Source organism: Phocoena phocoena, chromosome 1 (assembly GCF_963924675.1).
Source record: "Phocoena phocoena chromosome 1, mPhoPho1.1, whole genome shotgun sequence".
Lineage (NCBI taxonomy): Eukaryota > Metazoa > Chordata > Mammalia > Artiodactyla > Phocoenidae > Phocoena > Phocoena phocoena.
In genome coordinates this window covers 137,704,972-137,732,268 of record NC_089219.1, presented here as the reverse complement: position 1 = coordinate 137,732,268, position 27,297 = coordinate 137,704,972, and the positions used below count along the sequence as shown (strand labels likewise).

Genomic DNA, 27,297 nt, shown 5'->3' with positions numbered 1-27,297 from the left:
ACACAGTGTTACTTTCTGCTGTGTATGCACAGAGATACAAATATATCTTGTAAAATACAAAGGTATTCCAGCCTTTGTTAAACCAGCTTCAAGAAAACAACTTCTACACTGTGTTCCAGGGCTGCACCCATCCATCACAGTGTCACCTGGAGGCAGATCCAGCTGTCTTCACTGTTCTCTCTCTATTCACTGGAATAAGCCAACCATTTGGTCATCAATTTTTGACATGCTTTTCTTTGCCCTCGATAGTATACACTTTTACAGAGAATCAGTGATCATGAGAATATGACAGGCTGACACATATTTCTTAAGAGACTCACTAACAACTGTAACTTGTTGCACAGGCCTCTATAAAAAGCTTTTAAGACCATCTTGTGTTTCAAATTCTAAATCCAGATCCACCCGAGACTCAAATGGTAAATTCTTGCTAAGGTTTTCAATTTCTCCTCTGTCACTGAGCTTTGGAGAAATAGTTTTCATTGAGGTGACACCTCTCTGGGAGTCATAGCACCAAACAATTATCTGAATCCAATAAAAATGTCAAGGTTGCTTGTGGGACCCTGAGCGTCCTTACAACTGGCCTCACATCTCAGATCCCCAGGACTTTGCTGAAGAAGTAAATCAGTAACGACGGTGTGGCACGAAGTCCCTTTCAAGTGACAAGAAACCATGAATTCACTGACAAGATTTCTTTAGTTCAATTTGTAGTTAAAATGTACAAACAATTAAAATAAAGAAGGCAATTCAATAACTTCATGATTTTTCGTCTTTGAATCAATTTCATCAACCATATTTTTAAAGTACATTCACTGAAAGATTCTTTTTTTATAGGAGGAAAATAGTAGGCTTTTGAGCAGCACTGATGTCCCCCAAAGCTGAAAAACCAACTAATTATATTTGCTAGAGCTTGAAGATATTGAAATATGTTTGGAAAACTTCTTTTACTGGAAACCTCTGCCATTAAAGTGGATCTCAGGTATCAATTTTTAACTTGTTTATTACATATACATCTCTGTATGGCTCCATGAGATCGTTCAAAAGAAGCTCACCATATTAACCTTGCTCAGGTACCCTATGGGTTTGTGGGATGCAGAGGTAACTATTAGCATGGCATATATTCAGTGGTTCAGGAAATACACTAATGATGACACGGGTGGGACTGGTATGAATCATCTTGTTATAAAACACAACTCAAGGAGTCCTTTGAAAAACCGTTCTGTGAAATAAAGCCACGGACGAATCCCTGAAAAATGCAGAAGATACGTGACTACAGGTGGCTGGCTCTGTCCGTGGATGGGATTGCCCAGGGCATACTGAAATACCTCGGGAGGGAGCACACCTCATAAAACGAGCCCCCTGCCTCAGTGGACAGAGAAGGTAACTGAGTTACAAAGTTGGGGTGATTTTTTAGCATGAGATTCTAGCCAGTCATACGCTAACCGCTGCCTGGCCAAGTTGTGTTGTAACTAAGAACTGCTGTGTTTATCTAATGCAGCAACGAAGGGGACGTGTGGACTCATGCTGCGTTGCCTGGTGTGCTGTCTGATGTGACAGGGCCGCTGCAACCCTCAGAGGGGAGGAGCTTGTGCCCTTTACCTTAAAGGACTGCACGAAGGTCCAAAGTAAAATACGGATGGTGTAGCCTTGACGCAGAAGCTTGATGAGGCGGGCGGCTCGGAAGAGCTTCAGAAAGCTCATATTGAAGCCACTGGTGTTCACCAGCTGGTGGATCAAAAGGAAACATATCATTAGTGACATTATGGTCATTTAGAACATCTAAGCACTGGTATTTGTGTATTTATCTCTCATTCAGATCATAGAATGGAACATGGATGCTGTCTTTTGTTTTTAACCCCATTTTCAGCTGATGGGCCAGTGGGGACCATCTCTCGGAGCCTCCCCAGGCCTGCCCTCTATTCCCAGAAGGCAGGCATGGAAGTACCACAGATGGATGCCCCACATACAGCTGACAAAACTGGCCTCCCCAGTCTTCTCTAAGTAGTCCTAACTCTGCACTTGGATGCCAGAGGGCAGACCTAACAATCTCTCTTGCACATGATGGCCCTCCAATATTCAAAGACTTGTGATGAGCTCTCCAAGTCTTCCTTAAGGTGAACCATTTCAGGGAAACAGTTCAGGTCTAACAACTCTGAGGGCGAAGACCCTGTGACTCTTCTGTGTCTGCCAAAGAATCTAGCAGGACACTGTGCACACTCGGCCTCTCCTGGGCCCTCTATCCCATTCACCCCCATTGGATGGCTGCTATCTGAGTCGTGCAAATGGGACCAAGCCTTCCATGAGATCCAGCGCCATCCAATGTTCCCATTTTCTGGCAAAAGCTCAGGAATGAGGAAGTGAATAGGGGGCTGCACATTGGACTTGTGGAGTTAAAAATGGACAATGTGCAGAGAATTTTTTTTTTAATGCAACCCCAGGGCCAAGCCTAAAGAGAAGGACCAAGGAGCCACTCACCTTGCTGTCTGTCAGAATAATTTCTGTGATACTGCCGATCACCGTGATGAAGTCAAAGATATTCCAGGTGTCTCGGAAATAGTTCTGCCAAGTGAGTTCAGCCACGGGAACATCCGGGAAAAAAAGGAAAAGAAAACACGGGAGAAAATGGAAAAAAGACATTTTTCATGACATAACTTTGTCACTTGGAATTAAAACTTGTCAATTCCAGGACAAGTTCGTTCTAACTTTCGCTTTAGTTTCCTATTTCTAACCAAAAATGCTGTTTTTCCTTCACTACTTTGAGAGTTTCTCATTTGGGAAGCAGTTTCATCACTATTTGGAGACCTTGTTTTTGAAGCTGTCACTAAAGAGCTACATCAAAAAAAGTGTAAGATTTTTTCATGTAATATTACATAAAAATATGTAAGAAAGAGATCTGTGGCCTAGAACATTTTGATGTCCAAAAATGAAAGATCATAATTGTCACCTACAAGACAATAAAATTCTTTACAGTGTTACTCCAAGGTTTTCTATAACTTGTAAGTTATTATTTATATAGCATCATGTGACCCCATAAATATACAGTTCTGACTTTCAACTAACAATAAAAGTCACAGAGATGTCCTAAGTGACTAAAGATCAAAGATGTGCCAAAAATCTCTTCCTAACTCCACTGAGCCTTTTCACACCAACTGCTGGCTGGCAATAGGATGAACAAACTCATCTTTCCCCTGTTTCCCTGCTCCATTACACCGTTCGAGGAGGTGTAACTAAATAAAATACAAGGAAGCAGCAACAGAATGAGTGGGTTAAAGGACACGAAGAAGTAAAGGACCTGGATAACGCACCTGCCAGCCAACGTTAAGCTTAATAGAGAAAGTGGGCTCTGCTCCCATCTCCAGTGCTCTGGTGAAAACAGACCTTGGACTATATTTCTTAAAAGAAACAAAACGCTTGGGACTCCAAGACGTTACCCACTTGCCCTTGGGTGGCACTTCCCGTAAGAGACCCTCAGAGCACTGCAAAATACACCCTCCTCCATCCCCACAACTGGCATTCATGAATCCTTGCTACACATGCCAGATTTTGTGCCAGGTCCTCCCTTGGCATTCTTTCAGTTCATTTATTCCTCCCATGGATGCTGTAAGTAGGTAGTGATAAATACCTCATAAATTACTGAGTGGTAGGGCTAGCAAGAAGAATGGGTAGAGATACGCGATAAAGAGAGAAATGTTCTGGGGAGAGAGAAGGTACGTTTATGAGCACCTACTCAAGACTAGCCACCTTAGGTATATTCCCTCACGGGACACACACACAGTATCTAAGGCTATATGGCAGCTACTGTTATCCTCCTTTTATGAATGAGAAAACTGAGGCCTAGAAAGGCCTGTCTGATTCCAAAGTCACAGGCACCTGCCAGGCACGTACAGAAACTAAGTACACAGACTCACAAACTCACTGCTGTTAAGGATGCCTACCTCAGGAGTGGGGTCAAGTTGAGTCTCTGAGTTCCTCAATTTTCAGTGCTCTCCTATTACCAACCCGGGGCGAGCTTCCTAATTCCCCATATGAGAGCTAGAATATAAAACTAGCTCTCAGGGGACAGAAGCCCTAGATTCCAGTAGAGGAGGTCTTACAATACAGTATGGTAGAGCACAGCATAGCATAGTACAGACTAGTAGATTACGGTGGACAAAGTGTGGGCTTTGAAGCCAGAGAGACCAGGATCTGAACACTGGCTCTGCCTTTCAGTAACCTTGTGCAAAGTACTGAATCTTCTTGAGCCCTAGCTCATCCGTATAAGAAGAAAACCATAATGGCCATCTAATAGAGTCCTTATGAAGCTAAAATGGATAATACATAAAGCTTTTGGTATTTAGTAGACAACCAATGTATGTCAATTCTCTCCCTCTTTCTTTCTCCTCTTCCTTCCTTTTCTATTCCCACTCCACTTTCCAATTCTACTGCCTTTTATTCTGTAATCTTCAAAAAGCAACACAATTTTTCTGACCTTCAATTTCCTCATTTAAAATAACAGCAACGATAATGACAGCTTCTGCCATGCCTATTTCAGAGTCATTGAGAAGATCTGACAAAACAGTATATATTAGGGCGTTCTGAAAATCTACAGTACTATATCAATGAAAAGACTTATTCGGGACTAGTGGTGCCTTTTATAGTGTGAGAATGCTTCTAGACCTTGAATGAAAATACGGGGGTGAAGGTGGGAAGGAGGCAGGCTTTGGGGCCGAATCATCTAGTTAAGCCTGTATTCGACATTCACCATAACCTGACACAGAATTGGGGACTTAAGTCACAGACGACGTCAACCCGGCATGCAAATAATCAAGATGCGGGGGGAAAAACTTTCCCTGTTTTAACACAGGCTTCCCCCACCCCCTTCTCCTCCTGCCCAGGGCCAGACTGTATTATAATGGCATCTTTGTTGCTGGTAGTTTACTTTTCTTTATTTCTCCAAGACTCAAAAGGGAGTCAAACAACCAACAATACAGCCACCCGCAATGGGTTCCCTTCAACTCTCCTCCCCAAACCACCAAATCAATGACTTTTCAAAGAACCACCAGGAAACCAGAAGCAATCCCCACCGTCAACACTCACAACCATCAAGCCGAGGCCAGAGTCCCTGTTCAAGCTGCCACCAGACAAACATATATTCAGATAATCAGCTGAGTTTCTCTTCTTGCAGGGAAAGCCATATACATATAATTTGAAATGGTAGCTCACACACAAAATAAGTGTGAAACAGCTGTCGGGTGGGTTTATCTACAGCCCACTGATCTCACTGTAAACACTGAGCCAAGGGTGGCAGAGAGGATTATTTTGTTTACAGGACACTGAAGTGAAGGGCTAGGGTTGCTTAACACCCTTGACGGCAGATGCGAAAATCTGCCAGACAACTATAATTAGTAGTGGAGGAGAAGTAAAAGGAGGACTCATGCCAGAAAAACTCAACCCAACCCTCCCCAAACCAATTCCAGAAACTGACCCCCCGACCCCACACTTACTCACTCTCTCTCTTTCTCTCTCTCATACACACACTTTAAAGGCCATTAGCCTTTGGAAGCTTAAGTGCTAAACATTTCTTTTTACTGGCAGAAATTACTCTTCAGGTAACTAAAGGGAGGAGGATTACTAGGTAAAATCTATTATTTGCTATGTTTGAGGCTAAGCGGGACAGATATTTTCCCATTTGAGTTATAAGATTTTAAACCTTTCACCAGTAAATAAGCACTCAGGTTTATTAGTCCAGTCCTAGTTTTGCTCTTCCTGACAGATAAATCTTACTAAGTTCTAATAAGACTCAACGATTGTCGCCCCTTGACAACTGACAGACTTTGACAAGAACAGAGCTGATAGCTAGATGCGTACGGAGCTGGGGATCTGGTTCTCTTTGTCTTTTCTCCTAACACCCTCACACATCATCCTGTCTCTATGGCAGTTTTTTAAGCAGTCGAAACAAGCCCACAATTAGGTGGGCAGGTGTGTGAACCCTTTCTGGAATAGCGGTGACTGCCCTCCCTTCCAACAAAGGCTGGCAATGTACCCAAAGAGAAGGGAAGACAAGAATGATGCCGGGATAAATTCCATGACATACCAAGAAGCCAAACGCAATGATCTTTAGGACACATTCCAGGGAGAACACCATGGTGAAGGCGATATTCAGGTACTTCAGGGCCAGTTCATAGGTACAGGGAGCAGAGTAGTACTGCCGGGAAGAGAAAAGAGGAAAGAATCAAACCCCTAAAGGTGAGAGGGTCCATGAGAGAGGCTGGCCATCTCGCGTCCCTGCCCTTGGGGGACATTCTGGTGTCATCTAGGGCTAGAGAGGAGAAGCACACGTCCTAGCAAAACAAAACAGAGGAAAACACAGGTCTTATTAGCAAAATGGCCAGTCTTCCTAGAGTTGAAGGTGAGAAGGGCAGAACCATTTCTTAGACTTAATTACTTTACCATTTAGTATTAAAAACCTCTTCCAACACTCTTTTAGAACCCCATGATCATCTACATCTCCTGACATTTCCACCCTTGTCTGCGTCTGATTGCCATCACCAACCTTTGCTTTCAGAGTTCCTGGACTGCTACTATATATTTCACTGCATTTTGCCCCAAAGACCCAAAGGCTGGGCTGTGGATGGAGACAAGATGAAAGAGAAATTCCACGATGGAAAAGTAGGTAACAGGGCTTCCTTGGTGGCACAGTGGTTGAGAGTCCGCCTGCCAATGCAAGGGACGTGGGCTCGTGCCCCAGTCCGGGAAGATCCCACATGCCGCGGAGCGGCTGGGCCCGTGAGCCATGGCCACTGAGCCTGTGCGTCCAGAGCCTGTGCTCCGCAACGGGAGAGGCCACAGCAGTGAGAGGCCCGCGTACCGCAAAAAAAAAAAAAAGAAAAGAAAAGTAGGTAAGGAGGCAACAGACTGGTAAGCTGGAGTGTTTTCTCAGTGTCTCAGGCACACACACACGTGTTCTGCGAGGGGACAGTTGCCGAGGCTCAGCCTGCCCGAGTACCTCCCAGCCAGCACCTTCTCACCTTCATCATCAGCACGACAGTGTTCAGGGCGATCATGGCCATGATGGTGTACTCAAAGGATGGAGACACCACGAAGTGCCAGACGCGGTACTGGAAGGTGTGCCTGTTCTGGGGCATGTAGCGGGTGAGTGGTTTGGCACTGATGGCGAAGTCAATGCACGCCCTCTGCAGGAGAGTCACACTGATTAGCCAAGCTCAGATTCCCTAAACCTCGCACACTGGTGAGCTCTCTGTTAGACGGTTAGAAGAAGAGGACAGTGTGTGAGAAGAGGCTAGGGCTGGGCAAGCAGAGGTAAAAGCAGCAAAAGAAATTATCTGGACAGAGCTACAGGTGAGATGTCACCTTAAATGAATACACAGAACTAGAGGGGTTCGGTGCCATGCGGTAAGGACTTGATGATTATTAATGTCCTTTTACACAGCACGAGACTTAGATATTTGGGCAGGAAGCTCACAGTCAGAAGTAAAAATCTATCTCCCTGTGCATTCCCATAGCACTTTATTTGCATTTCTCTTATAGACTCTAACAATTTCTAGTTCAGTTCCAGGATAAAAACAATGAGCCCGACAATGTGTCAGAACTACACTTGTTACTACAAAAACAGTAATAAGTTAGACAGGTTCCCTGCCCTTACTGCAAATATACACCATTGAGGGATGCAGGAAGGGAAGCAGACGTGTTAACGTTATAATTTTGGCACATGTCTTTCACTCCCACCTCCAGATGACGTGCCACATAAACGCAGGGGCTGCATCTTAAACACCTTACATCCCTCCCAGTTCTCTGTGTCTCATACCTGGGCTTTAAACAGAGCGGATACTCCAAAAACATTTATTTAATGACTGGCTAATGCATTTCCCCCCAATTCTCTCTCTAATTCACAACAAAATGGAGAGCATTCTGTCTTCCTCCTAACACTGCTGGTCTGAGAGTCCTTTCCAGAGCGCCCCCCGGCCCTACACCCCAGACCCCTCGTTTCACCTCATTCTTCTCCAGGCTGCACTCCTCCATCATCTTGTCTCCTTGCTCCTGGAAGGTGATGATGATGAGAGCCACAAAGATGTTGACGAAGAAGAAAGGAAAGACCACAAAGTAGACCACATAAAAGATGGACATCTCCATGCGGTTGCTGCGGCTCGGGCCTCGGTCTTCCTCTGTCACATCGACAGAATGCTGCAAAACTCTGGGGACAGAACGAGAGGGCACAGATGGTGGACAGCGATCTTGGCAGCTGCTGTGACTCAAGGCTTTGTTAGCAGATGTGCCATCTACTGTATTTTCTTATCTGACTTTTTAAACTTGGTGGATCCTCCGTGAATTTGGGGCTCCACAACCAAGCTGGCGGACCCCCAATCCACTGCTCTTTTTAGCCCCGGTGCCATCACGCATCCAACTCCTAAACACCAGAGTGACATTACTTTATAGTTGAGGTTGTCATAAAATACCAAGAGACTCCTGAATTTCCCTTTGGCATTTTGCTGCCACCAGAAAGCTGTGTCTTGGTTACCGCCAAGTCTCTGAAAAAATAAGCCTGCAGCTACGAGCAGCATAAAAACTGCATTCTGTTGTCTTTGACATGTGAGGTATGACCACAGAAAGCATCTCTGGGTTCTGCCACCTCATCCTTAAGCCTTGACCCTCATGTCCAGGGCCAACTCGGAGGATAAATCTGTCTAAAACAGTCCTCAGAGACTCTCCTACGGTGTGGAGAGCTGGTCAAAACTCATTTGTTCTGTAGGAATCAGGTGGCTCTATTCAACTCCTTGGTCATGGGCTGAAACACTGTGTTTCAAATATTGCCCTGACTTCGTCAGCTCCCTCCTGATTCCTGCCTGAAGGATCTTCATTCTTCCTCTCTCCTGCCCGTCTTACCTACTCATAACCACTTACTTTCCTTGGTACAATAACAAAGGGTTAGCCTTGTTTATCTTGAATCAACTTCTCAAGGCAAACACATGGCCCTAGCCCAGCTCACAGACAAGCATGCCAAGCCAAACCCATCGCTCACTGAGGCCATCCTTCCCCTGTGGAGACGGTGAAGAGGGTCAGCAGGGCCCAGATGATGTTGTCATAGTGGAATTCATGGCGCTTCCATTCTCGGCCTTTCACCTCCATCTTGTTTTTCTCGTGATCTACATAGTTTCCTCTAAAACCAGAGCAGAAGTGAACCAGAACCTCTTCACTATAGCTCATGGGAGAGCAAAGAAATTCTAGGGACTTTGATAATGTACAGTAGTAATTATCAGCATTCAAACGCAAGCAAGAGGGGATTTTATTAAGGCAGTGTATTATCATGGAATAAAAATGAGATTTGGTGCCCAACAGACATGGAAGATTAAACCCTAATCCTTTCACTAGTCACTGTATAACCTTGAGCAACTTCCTTAAACTTTCTGTGCCCAGGCTTCCACACCTATAATGTGCAAATAAAACCTATCTCAAAAGGTCATTAGAAAGATTTAAAATTAAAACCTGATGCAAAATGCTATGTTCCATGTCTGACACAAAAGAGGTACTCACTCAAAATGTAGCAACTTCTTATTTTGCCTTTTTTCCCAAAAGAGGAATGGATTTAAGAAAGGGGGAAAGAAAAGACCTATCTGTAAAGGGCTGTGTGGACCTTGGCAGAACACACTCTAGCAGAAAGTGAGTGGTATGTGCTGGTGGCGCTTACATGCACTCCTTCTCTGTGTCCTTGGAACTGTCTGTGCAATAGAAGAACTTGCCCTTGAAAAGTTGAACTGCGATGACAGCAAAGATGAACATGAAGAGCTTATAGACAATTAGTATGTTGAAGACATTTTTCAAGGAGGTGACCACACAGTCGAAGACAGCCTGTGAACAGAAAAAAGAGCCCTGGTGTGTGAATCCCTGAAATGGATTTGCCTGTGTATTTGCCTACAGCTGAGCTGGACCCACACTACCACCAGCCAGCCCACTGAGAAGGTGCCCTAGGAGATATCACCCTAGGAAGAAGTGACACTCATGGGATTCGGACCTGTTTTCTAAGCTGGTCATGACTGTAGGAACCTCTAATTTAGATGGGGAACACATGTTCTGAATCTGAAAGGAAACCCAAAGCAGTAGAGACCAAGATGGTACCAGGCAGTGGAGGGAGTCCTTTGTGGAATCCTATTACGTGCATTCCACTTAGTGTGAAACAGAAATTTATTCCAGAAAAGGGATCCTTGCAATCATTTAGCCTGTTTTAGGCATTAAATAGCTTATCCGTAACTTCATCTATTTGGGGCACATTCTTAGATTTGATTTATATACTGAATATGTATTGTTTTCTCTTAGCCTTTCTAAATAGATCAGGGAGTGATAATAAACTATCATCTTTGTCCATTTTAATGATATTTTGTAATAAGTTCACACATTTACCCCAATTACATTCCACACTTCACGTAAATGTTCTCTAGTTTAAAGCTGGCTGTGCTGGGGATGAAGATTCAACAGGTGATGTGGGAAGGGGTAAGAGCCACCCTCTCTTAGAGATGGACAGAATCAGGAACTTGCACTTCAGTTCAAGGCAGTGAATCTCCCTCTGAAGAATCCATTGTAGGCCCTAAGCCATGAATAGTTACATGGGAATTCAACACATTTCAAACCATTTTTAGGTTATTTTCTAGGTTTGTAGGTTTAGCTCACTGGAGAGTCTAGCCCCACAGTGGCGCTGCATTTGAGCAGTTGCCTCTTCACGCGCTGGGTGAACACTGCTGGTTTAATTAGTTCAGCACTGCAGGGAATGTGAATGACATGCAGCCTCGTGGAATTATCAGATCCATCTACATTTCCCTCAGGTTATGGAGCCGCAGAGCAAAGAGCCAGCCCTTCCTAATTAGTTGGAATTAACCAAGGTTGGGTCGCCTTCTTCAGCCTGTTAATTAATCTCATCATCCTGTCCAAGCCCTTCTCAGGACCCCAACATAGCTCAGAGGAGGAGACCAGTGGACCTGGGCTGCAGCTAACAACATTGGTTAGGGCCCCAGGCTTCCCCGCCAAATTTTTCTGCGGGTGAGGCAGAAAGGAATGAATGTTCACAGGCACTGACCCCGGCCAGGCCCTGTGCTGGGGCCACCAGGTGGAGGGTTATAATGAACAGCGTGTGAAAGACTTCCTGATACCGTGGGAGGTGCCTGATCCAGGAGGGAAGGCAGGGCAGTGGAGGAGGAGAGCAGGCAGTGAGGACACTTCCTTTGGAGCAAGAGTACCTCTCCTCGGGAATCCACGCAGGAGGCCAGGGCCCTGGGCTCTGAGAGGAAGCCATGTCTCAGCCAGTTAGGGGTCTTCCAAAAAGACCTTCCTGTGGTCTCAAGCCTTTGATCAACCTGGCTGGTTTAACACCTCTCTGCAGAGCCAGAGGGCTGAAAGGGAAGCAGTTGGGGTGGCGGTGGAGGGACTGGTGGGGAATATCAGAGGTGATGCAAACCCAATGGGAAAGAGGAACTAGGGAGCAGGGGAGTCCCTTGTTCCCTCCCTGGTGGTGGCTGGCTCTCATTCACAGGAATTCAGGAAGGAAAAACTTTTCTCCCATGCGGCTTCAGCTTCCATAACAGCAAGGGAAGTGTGTGGGAGAGGCGGGTTCCACAAGCCAGCAACCTAAGGGCAGGAAGGCTCAGGGAAGGAGCTCAGGGTTGGTGAGCAGGTCAGGGGGCAGGAGAACCCAGATTATAGACCTATGAAGACACAGGTCCTGGCAACAGGGAGAACTTAGTTGTGTGAGCTCACTTCCCCATTTCTTCTCTGCTTGTGCCAAAGATGACTCTGTGTCCTTGGGCAAGTTATTGGCCTCTAAGATATGAAGGGTCAGGGCTAGAAGATTCTTTCTTTCTCTAGAATCGTGAGGAAAGAAACCAGCCCAGGTGACTTGGTCTGACGTAGCATGCGGACCACAACACGCAGGGCTCATGCTCCTTCCATTGTGGTGTCTGACCCACCTTAATGACACAGGAGGCTCCAGGATAAAGCCACACAGGGTTCTTCCTAGGACTTCCCACAGAGGGTAGGGCAAAAGTCCTTAGAGATAGATTTTTTTAGGATATTGGTTATTTTCCTTTGAAACTCAGACCCTTAGTTCAAGCAGATGAAAAGAATCTCAGTCTCTGTGAGAGCGAAAAGAATATCCCCAGAAATAATTCTCCAAAAGCAGGCCACCTAGGCTTCTCTCTCTCTAGAGGAAGGGGAGCTGATGGGAAGAAACCGGCGAACGTTACCTTAAGCTTGGGCAGGCGCTTGATGGTCTTTAGCGGTCTCAGCACACGCAGTACCCGCAGGGACTTGATGGTCTTGATGTCCCGGCCCTTGTTGCTTCTGCAGGGGAGAAGCCCCGGGAAATCACAGGACAGGGGACAGTTAAAGTGACAGTCACACTAGTACGTTAACAACAGGGAGAAGGGGGAAAGAGGTGGGCAAGAGGCCTGACATTGGGTCAGAGTAGACCCCAAACGACACTCTCTGGGAAAAATTTCCAATCACTCCCCAGCGTGCACACACTCATATGCACGCACACTCATGCATACTCACAAAGGGCAAGACACAGGCACACCACAGAGGCCCCCGTGCACACACGTTAATCAACACTTCCTACCCCTAACAGCCGGAGCAATGCTGCTGATGACCACACCGACCAAATGGAAATGGAGGATCAATCGACTAGGGAACGTGACCGTAGCCCATTGTGGACAGGCATGGTACCTAGCCTAGGGAGTTTTCAGTAGAAGGCTCTCAAATAGCATGTGCTGAATTGAATAGGGAGCCATGGTTGACAGCCAAGTCTCATCAGAGGACTCTACCTAGTCCTTCCTTCAGCTCTAGGTTTGTCACCTCTGCACAGTTCATGACTTCAGGGGAGAGCAGGGTAAGGAAGGCTGGTGGGGGCATGACACCCGTGCTGGGCTGGGCTGCTGGCTCCAGAGAGAGCACGTCATGCAGGCTTCTAGCCAGGACTTTGGCTCACACCCCGATTATCTCTGTGCGAGTGGCTCTTCCAGCAGTCCCTTCCCATTTCTAGCCCTCTGCACCTAGCACAAGCTGCAGAGAGCCTGCAGTTGGAGGAGGCCCAAACTGCAGCCCCCGCCCACCTTTATCCTTGCCCTACAGCGGATGACCCCTCCCTCTTCAGCCTCTCGGAAATGTCTGCTCCTAGTAGACAAAACACATCTTTCTATTTTTAGGAAGGAAATGAATAAATCAACCTGCATTTCTCTCTCCACCCTGCCCATCCCTTGAGATCTTTGCATTTGAGTCAAACAACTGCAATTTGTAAAACATGCAGATGGTAGAAAATGAGACTCTAAATAGTGAGCTCAGGTTCTGGTTCTTTCCTCACGTTGGCCCAGATCGCCGTGACACCAACTATCGGAGAAATGGGATCCATCTAGAACATCAGATGGGAACTACAAGGCTTCTGCCTGCTTTTCACCCTGTCCTTCCTGCCATACCCATCCTCCAAATAGGGAGACCAAAGGCCATCCATTCCTTCATACAAGGTAAGGTAGGAAGACATTTAATGGAAGGCTGACTGCCTAGAATGTGAATTTTGAGACCCTCTTAAATGGTTACAATCCATGATCTGTAAGTTGCTTTTACTCAGTTCTAAATCTGAATAGATAACCCAAAAGCATCACATTGATATCAGTGGGCTCTTGCATCCACGGGCTTTGTATATTTTATAAACTCTTTTACTTTAGTAGGTTCGTCTATCTACCTTTCTAAAAAGGCAACATATAGGCCGAAAACATATCCAAACCAATAAGAACGATCATTTCCCAAGAAGGCTTGGTGACTCCTAGTTTCTGTTCTCTTGGATATCAATGAAAACACACCACTCACATAAACTCACCACTCCTTTCTTAGTGAGCCAGTTCCTTCCCTCTCAACCATACTTTCTCCCTCCTCCAACCCACTCCCCATATTTTTTTACTTCAAAGAAAACTGAAGAAAAAATAATATTTACCCCAAGGCATTCCTATGGAGGATCCAAGCAGAAAGCAGTTAAAAAGAAAAAAAAAAAAAGGAGGAGAGGTAATGGAGAGAAGGGAGATAGTCAGTAAATTCAGGGAGAAAAGAGAACTTTAGGACAACGGGAAATTGGAGATGCCCAGACCCTAGAGATCCCGCTTACAGCCTTGGCACTTGCAGAGTCCGCACGCTTCGTGAAGGAGAGGAAGAGCCAGCACACCATCGCTCCACACCCACCTCTCCACCCTGCAGAGGCAAAGGACCTCTGCAAGCGTTAGGGACGCTGCCTCGAACTATATGGCATCCCCCATGTGTACTTTATTCCATGGAGCCTCGCTGAATTGGAGTTTTCTAAATGTAGTCTTTCACTTCCACTTCCTTAGTAGCCTTCAGACAAACTCCTTCTGTTTCCAGTGAATTTATAAGAAGCCAGGCTAGAGGAAAAATGCCTGATCTGGGCCAGAAACTATGTCTTGGAAAAGAAGTTTCAAGAGATAGTGGCCTACTTATGCTTATGAAGGAGTTCATCTGAAGAGGGAGACACAATGTCCAGGAGAGGGCTACTCTGACATCTCTCAAAAGCACAGATGGGCCATACTATAAAACCACCTTGAAATACGGGGGAAGGCATTGTCTATCAAGGTCCTGATGTCACATAAAGGGATGCCTTTTGATAAATTAAATGACCACCTGTCCGTTGTGAGCTATTTACCGTGTAGCTTGCAGACAAATCATCCCAGTTCTATTGGTGAGGCTTAAAAATGACAAAAATAAAGATGGAGAGCATAAACATGAAACATTTGAGATAGAACTAATAAAAGCTAACTTTCTGAATATCTATTCTTGGCCAGACTCTGTTAAGCACTTTTAGTGCAACTCTTTATTGGGACGTCCTAATAACTTTCGGACAAAGGTATTATTATCTCCATTTCACAGATAAGAGGCCGAGAGGTTGAGTGCCCAGCAGTGGCAGGGCAAGCTGGGATTTGAACCCAAGTCTATATGATGCTCAGAGCTCTTGCTCTGCACCATTAAGCTTCTGCGCCAGCAAGTTTTTGGTTCTAGGCTCTGTCAAACAGCTCACCAAATTCTAGAGCTGGAACAGATCCTTGAAATCCACTTAACTGCAAACAAAACTGCAGCCCATGGAACGTGTGCCTTGCATAAGATCTCAGTAAGTGAGCCCCAGTGCCACGGGTGAACAGCCAGCTGCTATGAAGAAGTGCTTAAAATTCAGCCTTTGCTTCTTGGTTGACAGTTGGCTGTGAAGGGTACTTTTTTTTCCTTTCTTTTAATTTTTTTTTACTTACCACAAACCTATGTTACACCACCATATACCACAAGCAAAGATTTCCAATGACCATTTTATTCAGTGAATGATCCCACATTCAAAATTATATTAATTTTCACTGTAAATGCCAAATGAATGGTGGTTTGAGAATTAAACCCAAGGCCTTATAAACCTTAAATCCGTCATGTGATAATCTCCAAATGCTCAGAAGGCAGAGGAAATATCTTCCCCTGAGTTATAACAGTGTCTTCTCATGCATGAGACTGGGCATGTGGTAGGTCAGCCAAACATACCTTTATCCATTCATATAACAGCACTGATGGAGTCCTTAATAAATGTCTGGCACTATTCTAAGTACTGACTACACGGTTGTGAACAAAACAAATGAGGTCCCTTCCTAATCTAGGAGGGAAGACAGGCCTTAAATAAACAAGCAAACAAATGAAGGTATAATTGCAAGCTAAATGCTTGGGAAAGATGGAATCATTTGACTGAAAATTTTGCCAGAATAACTAAATAGGTCACCATCTTTTCTCCAGGCTATATTCATCTTTAGCAAAAGCTCAGGGAGAATCTTCCAAATCCTTGAAATGAGAGAACAAAGTGGTCCAGGCTTTCACCTTCCATTAGCCCAGGTCCTTAACACCAAGACCTTTATATCCAGTAGACTCTAAATGGGTTCATACTCACAGATGCCCATCGTATTGAAGGAAAGTTCAATAATTTTTTCTCCTCATACACACCCAGATAAAGGACAGAACTTGCTCTCTACAATTAATTTTGTCCCAGGATCCTAGTAAAATGTCACGCTATAGAACAAAGGGGATCTCTGACGACGTGTGTGTGTGTGTGTGTGTGTGTGTGTGTGTGTGTGTGTGTATGTGTCCCTTGGTTTGGGAAGTGGAATGCTTCGATGGTACACTCTGATCTTAACAGCTGACTGTGGTTGCCAAAGTACTGGGCTATTAGTCCCATTCTGACTCCTACAGAGTTGAGCCAAGGATAGTAATCAGACACAGGCCAAAAGTAAAATAAAGATTAATCAAAAAAAAAAAAAAAAAAAGATTAGTCATTGCTCTGCACATCTTTCAAACAGGTCTGCAGAAGAGCTACTGAAAAGCTAGGATTTTGAGTGGCTGCAAAAAAGCATGCTTGGGTTCTCAGTTTTGTCAACATACATTCAGTACGAACTTGAAAATTGTCATTTGAAATGAAAGGAATACTGGCTAACAAAGCCACAGGGTCAGGAAAAGCATCAACAACGTAGTCCCCATTAATTAAAATATAGCATAAATTTACACATGGGCTAGGCTAAACTACCTCTCCCAAATCCCTGCATACAAGAGTCATTTAAGCCATTATCCAAGTCAACAAGATTGCAAGGGAGAGGTTTTATCAAACCAGGAGAACAGACTCTTCAAATACATCAACTGCAGCATATTGTTTAAGAAAAAATTCATGAGCTTCTTACAGATCATTTAAATATAATCATTTGATAACACTTAGCTACGCTTTGCTAGTAACTGTATAAGCAGAATTTTTTTACACTGCCTGGCTAATTGGTGAAATTTTATCAGGTTTAAAATTGACTCTAGAAGGTTTAGCCACAGCAATCAGAGAAGAAAAAAAAAATAAAAGGAATCCAAATCGGAAAAGAAGAAGTAAAGCTGTCACTGTTTGCAGATGACATGATATTACACATAGAGAATCCTAAAGGTGCTACCAGAAAACTACTGGAGCTAATCAATGAATTTGGTAAAGTAGCAGGATACAAAATTAATGCACAGAAATCTCTGGCATTCCCATACACTAATGATGAAAAATCTGAAAGAGAAATCAAGAAAACACTCCCATTTACCACTGCAACAAAAAGAATAAAATACCTAGGAATAAACCTACCTAAGGAGACAAAAGACCTGTATGCAGAAAACTATAAGACACTGATGAAAGAAATTAAAGAAGATACAAGCAGATGGAGAGATATGCCATGTTCTTGGATTGGAAGAATCAACATTGTGAAAATGACTATACTACCCAAAGCAATCTACAGATTCAATACAATCCCTATCAAACTACCACTGGCATTTTTCACAGAACTAGAACAAAAATTTTCACAATTTGTATGGAAACACAAAAGAACCCGAATAGCCAAAGCAATCTTGAGAACGAAAAATGGAGCTGGAGGAATCAGGCTCCCTGACTTCAGACTATACTACAAAGCTACAGTAATCAAGACAGTATGGCACTGGCACAAAAACAGAAATATAGATCAATGGAACAGGATAGAAAGCCCAGAGATAAACCCACGCACATATGGTCACCTTATCTTTGATAAAGGAGGCAGGAATGTACAGTGGAGAAAAGACAGCCTCTTCAATAAGTGGTGCTGGGAAAACTGGACAGGTGCATGTAAAAGAATGAAATTAGAACACTCCCTAACACCATACACAAAAATAAACTCAAAATGGATTAAAGACCTAAATGTAAGGCCAAACACTATAAAACTCTTAGAGGAAAACATAGGCAGAACACTCTATGACATAAATCACAGCAAGATCCTTTTTGACCCACCTCCTAGAGAAATGGAAATAAAAACAAAAGTAAACAAATGGAACCTAATGAAACTTCAAAGCTTTTGCACAGCAAAGGAAACCATAAATAAGACCAAAAGACAACCCTCAGAATAGGAGAAAATATTTGCAAATGAAGCAACTGACAAAGAATTAATCTCCAAAATTTACAAGCAGCTCAATACCAAGAAAACAAATAACCCTATCCAAAAATGGGCAGAAGACCTAAACAGACATTTCTCCAAAGAAGATATACAGACTGCCAACAAACACATGAAAGGATGCTCAACATCACTAATCATTAGAGAAATGCAAATCAAAACTACAATGAGGTATCATCTCACACCAGTCAGAATGGCCATCATCAAAAAATCTAGAAACAATAAATGCTGGAGAGGGTGTGGAGAAAAGGGAACCCTCTTGCACTGTTGGTGGGAATGTAAATTGATACAGCCACTATGGAGAACAGTATGGAGGTTCCTTAAAAAACTAAAAATAGAAGTACCATATGACTCAGCAAGCCCACTACTGGGCATAAAACCTGAGAAAACCATAATTCAAAAAGAGTCATGTGCCACAATGTTCATTGCAGCTCTATATACAATAGTCAGGAGATGGAAGCAACCTAAGTGTCCATCGACAGATGAATGCATAAAGATGATGTGGCACGTATATACAATGGAATATTACTCAGCCATAAAAAGAAACGAAATTGAGTTACTTGTAGTGAGGTGGATGGACCTAGAGACTGTCATACAGAGTGAAGCGAGTCAGAAAGAGAAAAATAAACACCATACGCTAACACATATATATGGAATCTAAAAAAAAAAAAATGGTTCTGAAGAACGTAGGGGCAGGACAGGAATAAAGACACAGACCTACTAGAGAATGGACTTGAGGATATTGGGGAGAAGGAAGGGTAAACTGGGACAAAGTGAGAGAGTGCCATGGACTTATACACACTATGAAACGTAAAATAGATAGCTAGTGGTAAGCAGCCGCATGGCACAGGGAGATCAGCTCGGTGCTTTGTGACCACCTAGAGCGGTGGGATAGGGAGGGTGGGAGGGAGGGAGACGCAAGAGGGAAGAGATGTGGGAACATATGTATATGTCTAACTGATTCACTTTGTTATGAAGCAGAAACTAACACACCATTGTAAAGCAATTACACTCCAATAAACATGTTAAAAAAAAAAACATGCATGCTGGGGCTTAAAGACAAGAACAGGTAGACTGGGAACTTCTGTCTTTCTTTCAGACACTTCCTTCGTGTGGCTGCCACTACGACCTTCCTTTTTCCCTCCCAAACCCTGTTTGCAAGGCAGCTAGGGTGTAAAATACAGCAGTGGGCATCCCAAGAGTCCATGGGCATTAATCATCTTCAGTGTCCCTGCTGGGGTCCAAAGTCAGATAAAGTCACTCTTGAGGTGACTCTTAAGGCTGGAGTCTCAAGCAATGACATCCTCCTATCTGCTCACAGCTGGAAATTTCTAATTCCAGCTCAGCTGGCATCCTAAATCCACAGTTAACGGGCTACCTGACGGCTAAATTTAATTTTAATCCTTCATTCTCTTCCACAGAGCAGGGGAACTGGATGAACTGTCTGGCTCAGTGGTAAATGGGTCTTCTGTGAATGGAGTAGGACTTTGTCAACACTTTTTCCCCCTACAAGATTAATGAGTAGTCACAGCTTCCTGTGGGAGACACCCCTCTCACTTTTAAAAGAATGGGGGCTGTCAAGAAAGAAGCCCCAAGGCAAAACTTGAGGTTTGAGGGGACTGCCTCAGACACAGGCAGACAGCCAAGGACAGGAGAAAGGGTCAGGCAGGTGTAAGGTGAAGTATCAGTTCCATTATTACCAAAGCTCCGCTGAGTGTGAGCAGGTACCAGCATTTCAGTTCTCAGTAGTCACTCCTTTCTCATGTATGCACACTCCCACCTTCACAAACACAAAGCCTCAAATGCAAAACCAGAACCAGAGTACCATTTCCAAGTCTAAAATTGTCTGTGCTTGTGTATTTCGTTGAATGAATTCAGAACCAGCTCTGCTGCTGTGGCTGGTTCTGAATGCGTTCAAAAGACCTTATCCATCTTAGAGACTAGGGCAGACTGTCAAGTGTCAGGAAAGTGACATACTTCAATGAAAAGAATGTACTAAAAGCTAACGTGGGAATTCCGGTTCCTTCTGGCATCAAGAGGCGATTGACTCACGTTTTTCTTTTCTGGCTAAGGACTGAATAATGAAAGGCCAAGTGCGGCTGTGATCCAGATCCCCTGCGTGCCAGGGAGCCCTGACCTTACCTCGTGCCCTGCTATGATGGAAAATGGTAACGGGAAGCTTTGGTGTCAGCTCCCTGAGAGCCTGCATGACTCTGACTGATGTACACAGCCATGCTGGGGAGGAGGTGGGAGCTGAATTGCTAGTTATTTTTCTTTTCAACTGTTTGTGTTGAGAAGCCATCAAAAGCTGCGAATTTACTATTTAGAATCCGACCCAGGACAGCTCACCTGGTGCTTGACTTGAGCTGGTCAAGTAACATGTTGTAGAGCAATAGGAATGAAGAGGAGGGAGGGGCCTGGGCTGGAGTGCAGGATCACACCCTTCCCAGCCTCCCCTGCGGTCCCTACTGAGGTGCTGGCCTGGCCCCGCCCACCCGCCTGCCAGAAGCCCGTCACTAAACACGGAAGACGGGAAGCCTGAGGGCCAGACAGCATCGCCATCAATGGGCAGGGTCCCATAAAGTTTATGTACTCAACCTGCACAGTGGACACATGACCCCCTTACAAGGCAGCCGACTCTGGGGGGTGCCCCAAAGTGAGGGGGTGTGTCCAATGTGCAGATACCCAGAAATGCCAAGGCTGGAACCATCCCTGCTTTCCCACCCAGCAGACCGGGAAGCAGAAGTGATCGCAACAGGGTGTGAGAAAAGTGGGAAAAGCAGTTTCTGGTCTTTCAGTGGATAATAATTATCAAACAGAAGAATCCCTCTTTTTCAAATAGAGAAAGATAAAAGAGAAAGGTTTCACAGGCCCAGTCGCTTGCCAGACTTCTCTTGAAACCACAGAGAGGAAAAGGCACAGTCAGGATATTTATAGCTGGCAAACACTCCGTGTCCCCACGTGGCCCAGAAAGCAGGGTGCTGTGAGGGCAGTGGGATGAGGGAGAGCTGTAGCCAACCTCTGTCAAAACTTTGCCCCCTCTATACAGGTAGTGGGCATACGGAGGGAGACCTGAGTGTTCTTATAAATGCTTTATAATGTAAAAGTGGACCCGGCAGAACAGGAAGGGTGCGATACAGGTATCTCTCCATTTATTTTCTTATCCCTTGCTACGCCCACACTCAGAAAATAAACCCCCTTCCCCTCCTCCTCAAAAGTCAATACAGTGCCCACATGGAATCTGTCGAGTTTACATTATAAAGAATCCCTTCACGTCACATATGCAGCTATAAAGAAGAGAGATCCCCTTCCAGCCAATACAAAACAACATACATGCTCCTAGAAAATATACATGATGGCAGGGGCAGACCGCTGCAGTAGAAGGGCTCAGCTTTCTCTGAGAATTCAGCTAGAGGCCATTTTCTCCCCTTGGTTGGGGTGTTGCTCCTGGGACTTGGGCTGGGTCCTCAGAAGGCTCTGGCTGCCAGTGGTGGAAGAGATACCAAGTCACTTCTGATTTCTGAGGAGCCACGGAAAGGTATTACCATGACAATCACCATCAGTTCTGCTCAAATTGAGCAATAACCTTTGCAGAAGCCTCAGTAAAACAAGGTTCAATTTCAAGGAGAGAGAGAGAGAGAGAGAGCAGGAGTAAGGTTATGTGAATGGTGGACATTCTTAGGGGCAAAAATATGGGATATGACAATGAAAGTTGTATCCACAGGGAGGGGGGTCCTTGACAGGCCTACAGAAAAACTCACACGTGGTTCTCTTGGCCTGAGCCCCTGACCACAGCCCCGCAGGGGGACGTAGGCCTTATTCCGATGTCAACTCGTTTCAGGTCAGGCCCTTGCTTTGCTGTCAGGGGAAACCCTGGCTAACCCTACCAAAGTGATGGGAGAGCTGAATTCTCTGTGTCCTTAATGAGGAAAGGGGGAGAACAGAGTTAGAAAGCATGAGCATACGAGCAAGAGAAAGCATTACCTGGACCTCAGCAAACGTGACGAAGGCCAGAGGAGGGGGGCGTGAGCCTGTCCCATAAGCAGGAGAAAGGGGAGAGGAAATGTGCGTGGCAAGCTTAGAAGGATGCTAACAAAAGAGAGAGTGTGCATGGAGAAGGATGAGCAAGTACCATTTACATTTTGGAGAGAAATGAATAAAAAGTTCGAGAAGTGAAATCACTAAAAGCAAGCAATGGGGCTTCCCTGGTGGCGCAGTGGTTGAGAGTCCCACCTGCCGATGCAGGGGACGCGGGTTCGTGCCCCGGTCCGGGAAGATCCCACATGCCGCGGAGCGGCTAGGCCCGTGAACCATGGCCGCTGAACCTGTGCGTCCGGAGCCTGTGCTCCATGACGGGAGAGGCCACAACAGTGAGAGGCCCGCGTTCCGCAAAAAACAAACAAAAAAGCAAGCAGTGGATGATAACGCTCAATCCATCACAATACACGTGGACCCCAGAACCAGGGGATTACCCTGCACTGTACCTGGTCTGAGGACCAACAGAGAGGCTTCGGCTCCGGGGCTGTTAAGGCTTCCCCCGCCACAAACACCAAAGCTACCACTGCCACGTTTCAAAGGGCACAAAGAAAGAACAAGACAGATGACAACCCTCCAGCCCGTCGTCACTACTCTGGATCTGAGGAGACACAGCTGGACTGTGGACATGTGGCAGGCGTGCAGAGGCTTCCTTTAACACACACCTCCTTCCCACTGGCACCAACACAGGCCAGGTGTGCATGCACAACAACCAAGTCTTGGAAACCAGCCTGTGTTCAACTTTTGTGTACGTTATGTCTCAACACACATTTTACTCCATATTCGGACTTCATGACGTGATGGAGAATGGAAGCATAAGGAAGGGAATTCACGCTTACTGGTCGCTCACACTCGGTAAGGCTCTGGGCTAAGCCCTTGACACACAGTATTTTGTCTCCATGTCAGAGATGAGAAACGGAGGTTAAGAGGGTTAATACTTTGCTATGTTGCTCTAGGCCATGAAACTGGTAAGTGGAGGAGCTGGGCCTTCCTGACTCCACAGCCCACCCCCTTCCTCCCACTCTGCCCTGTGACCCCGATGAACTCCGTTCTTCCTCAAGAGGACGTGGCTCCTTTCCTATATGCTCCTCTCTCTCCTTGTCCTTTATTTCTTCAAAGAGAGACAACGTATTTTACTGAGATCAAAGTAAGGGAGAAGAACAATATGGTGAACAAGGTACACAAATGAGTTGGTAAAATGAAAAGGGAACCTGACTTTAAAAACTCAGGGGTAAGATTTATCTCTAACACGAAAAGGTGGACCTCCTTAGGAGGAAGGCAGACTTTGGCGCTTCTCTCCTTGAAGGAGGAGGAAGAAGAGCTGCGAGTCCCCTTATTAGAGCCAGAGTTGCCTTTATTTTTATCTTGCTATGAGAGTCCACACAGGGACCAGATGCTTGGAAAAATGTCATACTTTTGTGAAATCTCCTTGGGAACAGTAGTTCAGAAACGTCTGATAGGAGGTTTCCTTGTGAGGGGCACGGGTGACTCCACGTGACTCTAACGGGGTAAATACACTGGTGCACATAAGGACAAAGGACACTGGAATTGTCCTGACTGCCAGCTCAGGGTCACAAGTCACATTCAGCCTGGTTCTCCTTTGGAGGGTCCCCCACAGCTGGGGCAGCAATGGACACAGTCTACTTCCAGGTTCTGGGAGGTCTCAAGTTCTTAGCACAGCTGGGGACCTTTCATCTCTCCTCCCACTCCTGGCCACCTGAGGAACATTCCTTCTTAACTCTTACCCCATTTCTTTCTCTGCCAGATGGATAGGGACGGAAGCTGACAGTGTCTGGGGAGAAGGTGGGACAGATGATCCCTATTTGACCACTTGGGTCTGGGAAGGTCAAGCCTACGGAGGTGTTTTGCTCCTTCCCTTTTGTAGCTGTCATCCATGACAGAAGCTCCCAAACGCTTTCCTCGTGCCCCATCACACAGTGTAGCTCGTCTTGCCTAGAAGACTTGGCTTTCTCTTGTACTCAGAAGGCTGGAGGGCATTCTATTGTGCCATCCAGCAAAGGGTGAAGCTGCTCCAACAGTGGAACAAGGTACGGACAGAGCCCAGAAGGCTGTCATTCATCTTCTGGGGCCCTCTACCCACTAGCTTAGGGAAAACGCTCGGACAATATGTCTACTTCCTAGCTACACCCTGGAGGGCTAGGAAAGCCCTTCCCTGGATCAGTGTTCAGAAAAAAAAAAAAAAAAAATCTCCTAATGTCATGAACATGGTTAGTCACCTGAATGGTTTAAGACTGTTTTCCTAAGTGTGTTACCAAGGAAAGTTGGGAAAGTCTTTCCTTCTGGAGTTCATCATATGAACACGCTTCTTATGTCCTTGGGATAGCTCTGGGGTACTTCTGCTTATAAGCAGAGAATCTCCCCACACCCAGGACTCTGTGATTCCCCAACTCTGCTCTACCCGCTGCATTTTTCTTTCAAGCTGATCCTTTGTTTGACCGAATCAAGAAATGAAAGGGTACCTCGGCTGTCCCTGGGTCCCACGCTGAGCCCATGGGGACACACAGGTGAGTGCCTGCCCAGGCTCACTCATCTCGAAGGGAGGAATGCCAAGGCCTTTGGCTTCTCCCTAGAGACTCGCTCTGCTCCTCCTTCACCAGTCCCACGACTCAGGGCGTGGGAGATGAGGCTGTAAGGCCCTCAGGAGCCCTGTCGAGGGGTAACTGGGAAGCAGACTCCCAGGGCAGCGTTCATGGGCACCACTGAGTGAATTGGCCCTGGAGAAGCCCTCAAATCAGCCGTCTCGGGAAGGAAGGAGGGAAGGGAATTGAACGAGAAAAAAAGAGTTACTTACGCCAGAGCAAAGGCCACCAATGCACCAACCACTACCACAAAGTCGAGGATGTTCCACAGGTCTCGGAAGTAGGACCCATCCTGCAGGATCAAGCCCTGGTCTATCATCTGCAGGAGGAGGATGTGAACAGCCACCAATGAGCCCAGGAGGTGCCGGTCATACGTGCCCTGAGCTCTGGGCTCCCCATGGCAATGTCCCCACTGCCACTGCCTCTAAAAAGCAACCCACACGGGGACCCAAGAAGCAGGACAGGTCCCACAGGCTCTGTCCACCTAACTGTGAGGCCCAAGGCCCTTCTCATAGCCACCAGGGTTCACTTAGACTCCCTGGCTCCTCGAAAGCCGCCACATCCCTCCTTACGTTAGTGGCTCAGAGCCCCAGGCATCGCCACATACGCACTGACGAGAAAAATCTCAGATGGGTGAGACTGGGAATAAGCTGGTAACGTGGGGTGTTATGGTGGCAGGGAAGAGAGTGGAGGGCAGTGAGTACAGTTGGGACTAAATGAGGCCAGGAAGACATCTCTACCTAACCCCCTGCCTTGGCAGGTACCCAGGCTCAAACCCAGGAAGCGTGTTGGGGAGGTGAGAACAGTCCCCACGCCTGGAGCACCTCTCCTGCCTGCCTGAGAGGGGGCCCACCTTCTCCCCGGGCCATGCCCACGGGTCTGCACCAGTCTAAACAGATCCCCACCGTCACGTCCTGCCACGACAGACCTCACTGGGATGTGAGGCTGGAGGAGGGGTCAGCAGAGGCGCCGCTGAGATTCTGACATTGATCAGGAGGTGACAGTCCTGGGGAAGGGCACCACACTAGAGAGGCAGACAGGTGGCCCATCCAAGCCCCAGAGCCCAGGTTTGCTCTAGAGGTTCTTACCTTTATAACCATCTCAAAGGTGAAGACGCCAGTGAAAACATAGTCAAAATACCTCAGCACCTGTAAGACACATAAGGTAGAGACCACCAGGCTACACACACCCCTCAAACACAGGCTCTCCTGCACGCCCACCCCAAGCCCCGCTCACTTCTACCTTGGAACAGAAGCTCGGAGTTGTAACTGTTAATCAGACGCAGGGAAGAGAGGAGCCGTGGATACTGCTGGGGCCCCATGACCCGCTGGCCAGTCCTTGGCCCTTCCCTCCCCTGTGGTCAGAACTTAATGTCTTGGGTCCGAACTGCCCCCCAGGTCTCTCGCTCCCTGGGATCCTTGTCCGTTCCAATCCTCCCCACCCCCTTGACCCCTCCTGACATCCACCCTGGCCCTCCAGGAGGTGCCTCAGCTCCCTGATATCACCCACATCACCCATGCCCCTAGGTCAGACCCCACATCCAACCCATGGGTGACTGCAGACCCCCTTTCAGGGCCATGGCTGGCTCTGGGTGTAAGGCCCACTGCTGAACATAAAGGTAAGCAGTGTGGTTAGGGTTAGGGTTGCGGGTGGGGACCGGCCTTGAAGCGGTTCACGCTTTGCCCTGAGGACTGGGACCAGGCAATCTCTCAAGCCTCTCTCATTCTCCAGGAACCTTCCTTAGCTCATCTCTAATGTCGGGAGGGGAGAGGCTGCGATGAGGCGGTACCAGGGTACTACGGGGGCTGGCAGTCAGCCCCCGCGCACCTACTTTGTTGCGCTCCGAGTTGGTCAAGACGGGGTCCTCGGCCGCCAGGGCGATGCTGCTGGCTGCGATCACCAGGAGGATGCACATCTCGAAGTAGCGCAGGTTCACGATGTAGTGGCAGGCCCTGCGGATGCTGTGGGGCGGCGGATGAGCCCGCTGAGCCGGCCCCCCTTCCCTCCCGTTCCCATCTTTCCTCCCCACCCCCATGCACATCAGCCTCTTCCAGACAGCCAGGCCCTGGCCAGAGGAAGCCAGGGGGAGAGCCATTTAATTTCTCAGGCACCACCCTTGATTTAAAGCGCTGGTGGGGGGGAAGGTAATCAGATTGGTTAGAGGCTGCAGTACGCAAGCCAAGATACGTGATCTGCAAGCACATCTGAGCTGGGGGGAGCCACGGCCAGCACCAGATGACACACGCTCGGGTGGCTGCAAGGTACCTTCCACTAGGTCTCAATGTCTACTCCCCAACTGTACAGAAACTGGGGCGCGGCAAGGAACTCCTAAGAACCAATAAATGTAAAAGCAGACCTTGATCCTAAGATTCCTGATGGAAGCAGCAACAGGCTTCCCTGAGCCTCAGGTATTCTGATTAAAGTGACTATTCTATAGACAGCATCCTGGCCTCGGTTGGCCTGACATCTCTTAGCCCCGGTTCCTTTCTTCCCAGGGCCGTGCCTGAATACTGCCCACATGGTCACCGAAAGCCTTCTCACCTTCCTAGACTCAGAAGCTGGTCTATGTGTACATCTTGCTCATTTCCAGGGTGGAAGGCAGCTTCTCTTTCAAAATTCCATCTTTCCTAAATCTAACCTTCCAGATTCTTCCTCGCCAACCCCATCTCATG

General features: G+C 46.5%; 1 protein-coding gene across 3 annotated transcripts in view; it reads right to left on the bottom strand.

The window, feature by feature from the left end:
* The window catches only part of CACNA1E (calcium voltage-gated channel subunit alpha1 E), a 297,634-nt gene that overhangs the window by 32,783 nt on the left and 237,554 nt on the right, over positions 1–27,297 (bottom strand). For all 3 annotated transcript variants that reach the window (XM_065890348.1, XM_065890357.1, XM_065890366.1), the window contains 12 exons: positions 26,457–26,586; positions 25,714–25,773; positions 24,838–24,944; positions 13,964–13,975; positions 12,222–12,318; positions 9,680–9,840; positions 9,014–9,151; positions 7,987–8,188; positions 7,005–7,169; positions 6,071–6,181; positions 2,473–2,556; positions 1,597–1,722 (listed from right to left, as the gene is read on the bottom strand). In XM_065890348.1, coding sequence (XP_065746420.1) covers positions 1,597–1,722; positions 2,473–2,556; positions 6,071–6,181; positions 7,005–7,169; positions 7,987–8,188; positions 9,014–9,151; positions 9,680–9,840; positions 12,222–12,318; positions 13,964–13,975; positions 24,838–24,944; positions 25,714–25,773; positions 26,457–26,586 — 1,393 coding nt within the window. The remainder of the gene's footprint in view (positions 1–1,596; positions 1,723–2,472; positions 2,557–6,070; positions 6,182–7,004; positions 7,170–7,986; positions 8,189–9,013; positions 9,152–9,679; positions 9,841–12,221; positions 12,319–13,963; positions 13,976–24,837; positions 24,945–25,713; positions 25,774–26,456; positions 26,587–27,297) is intronic.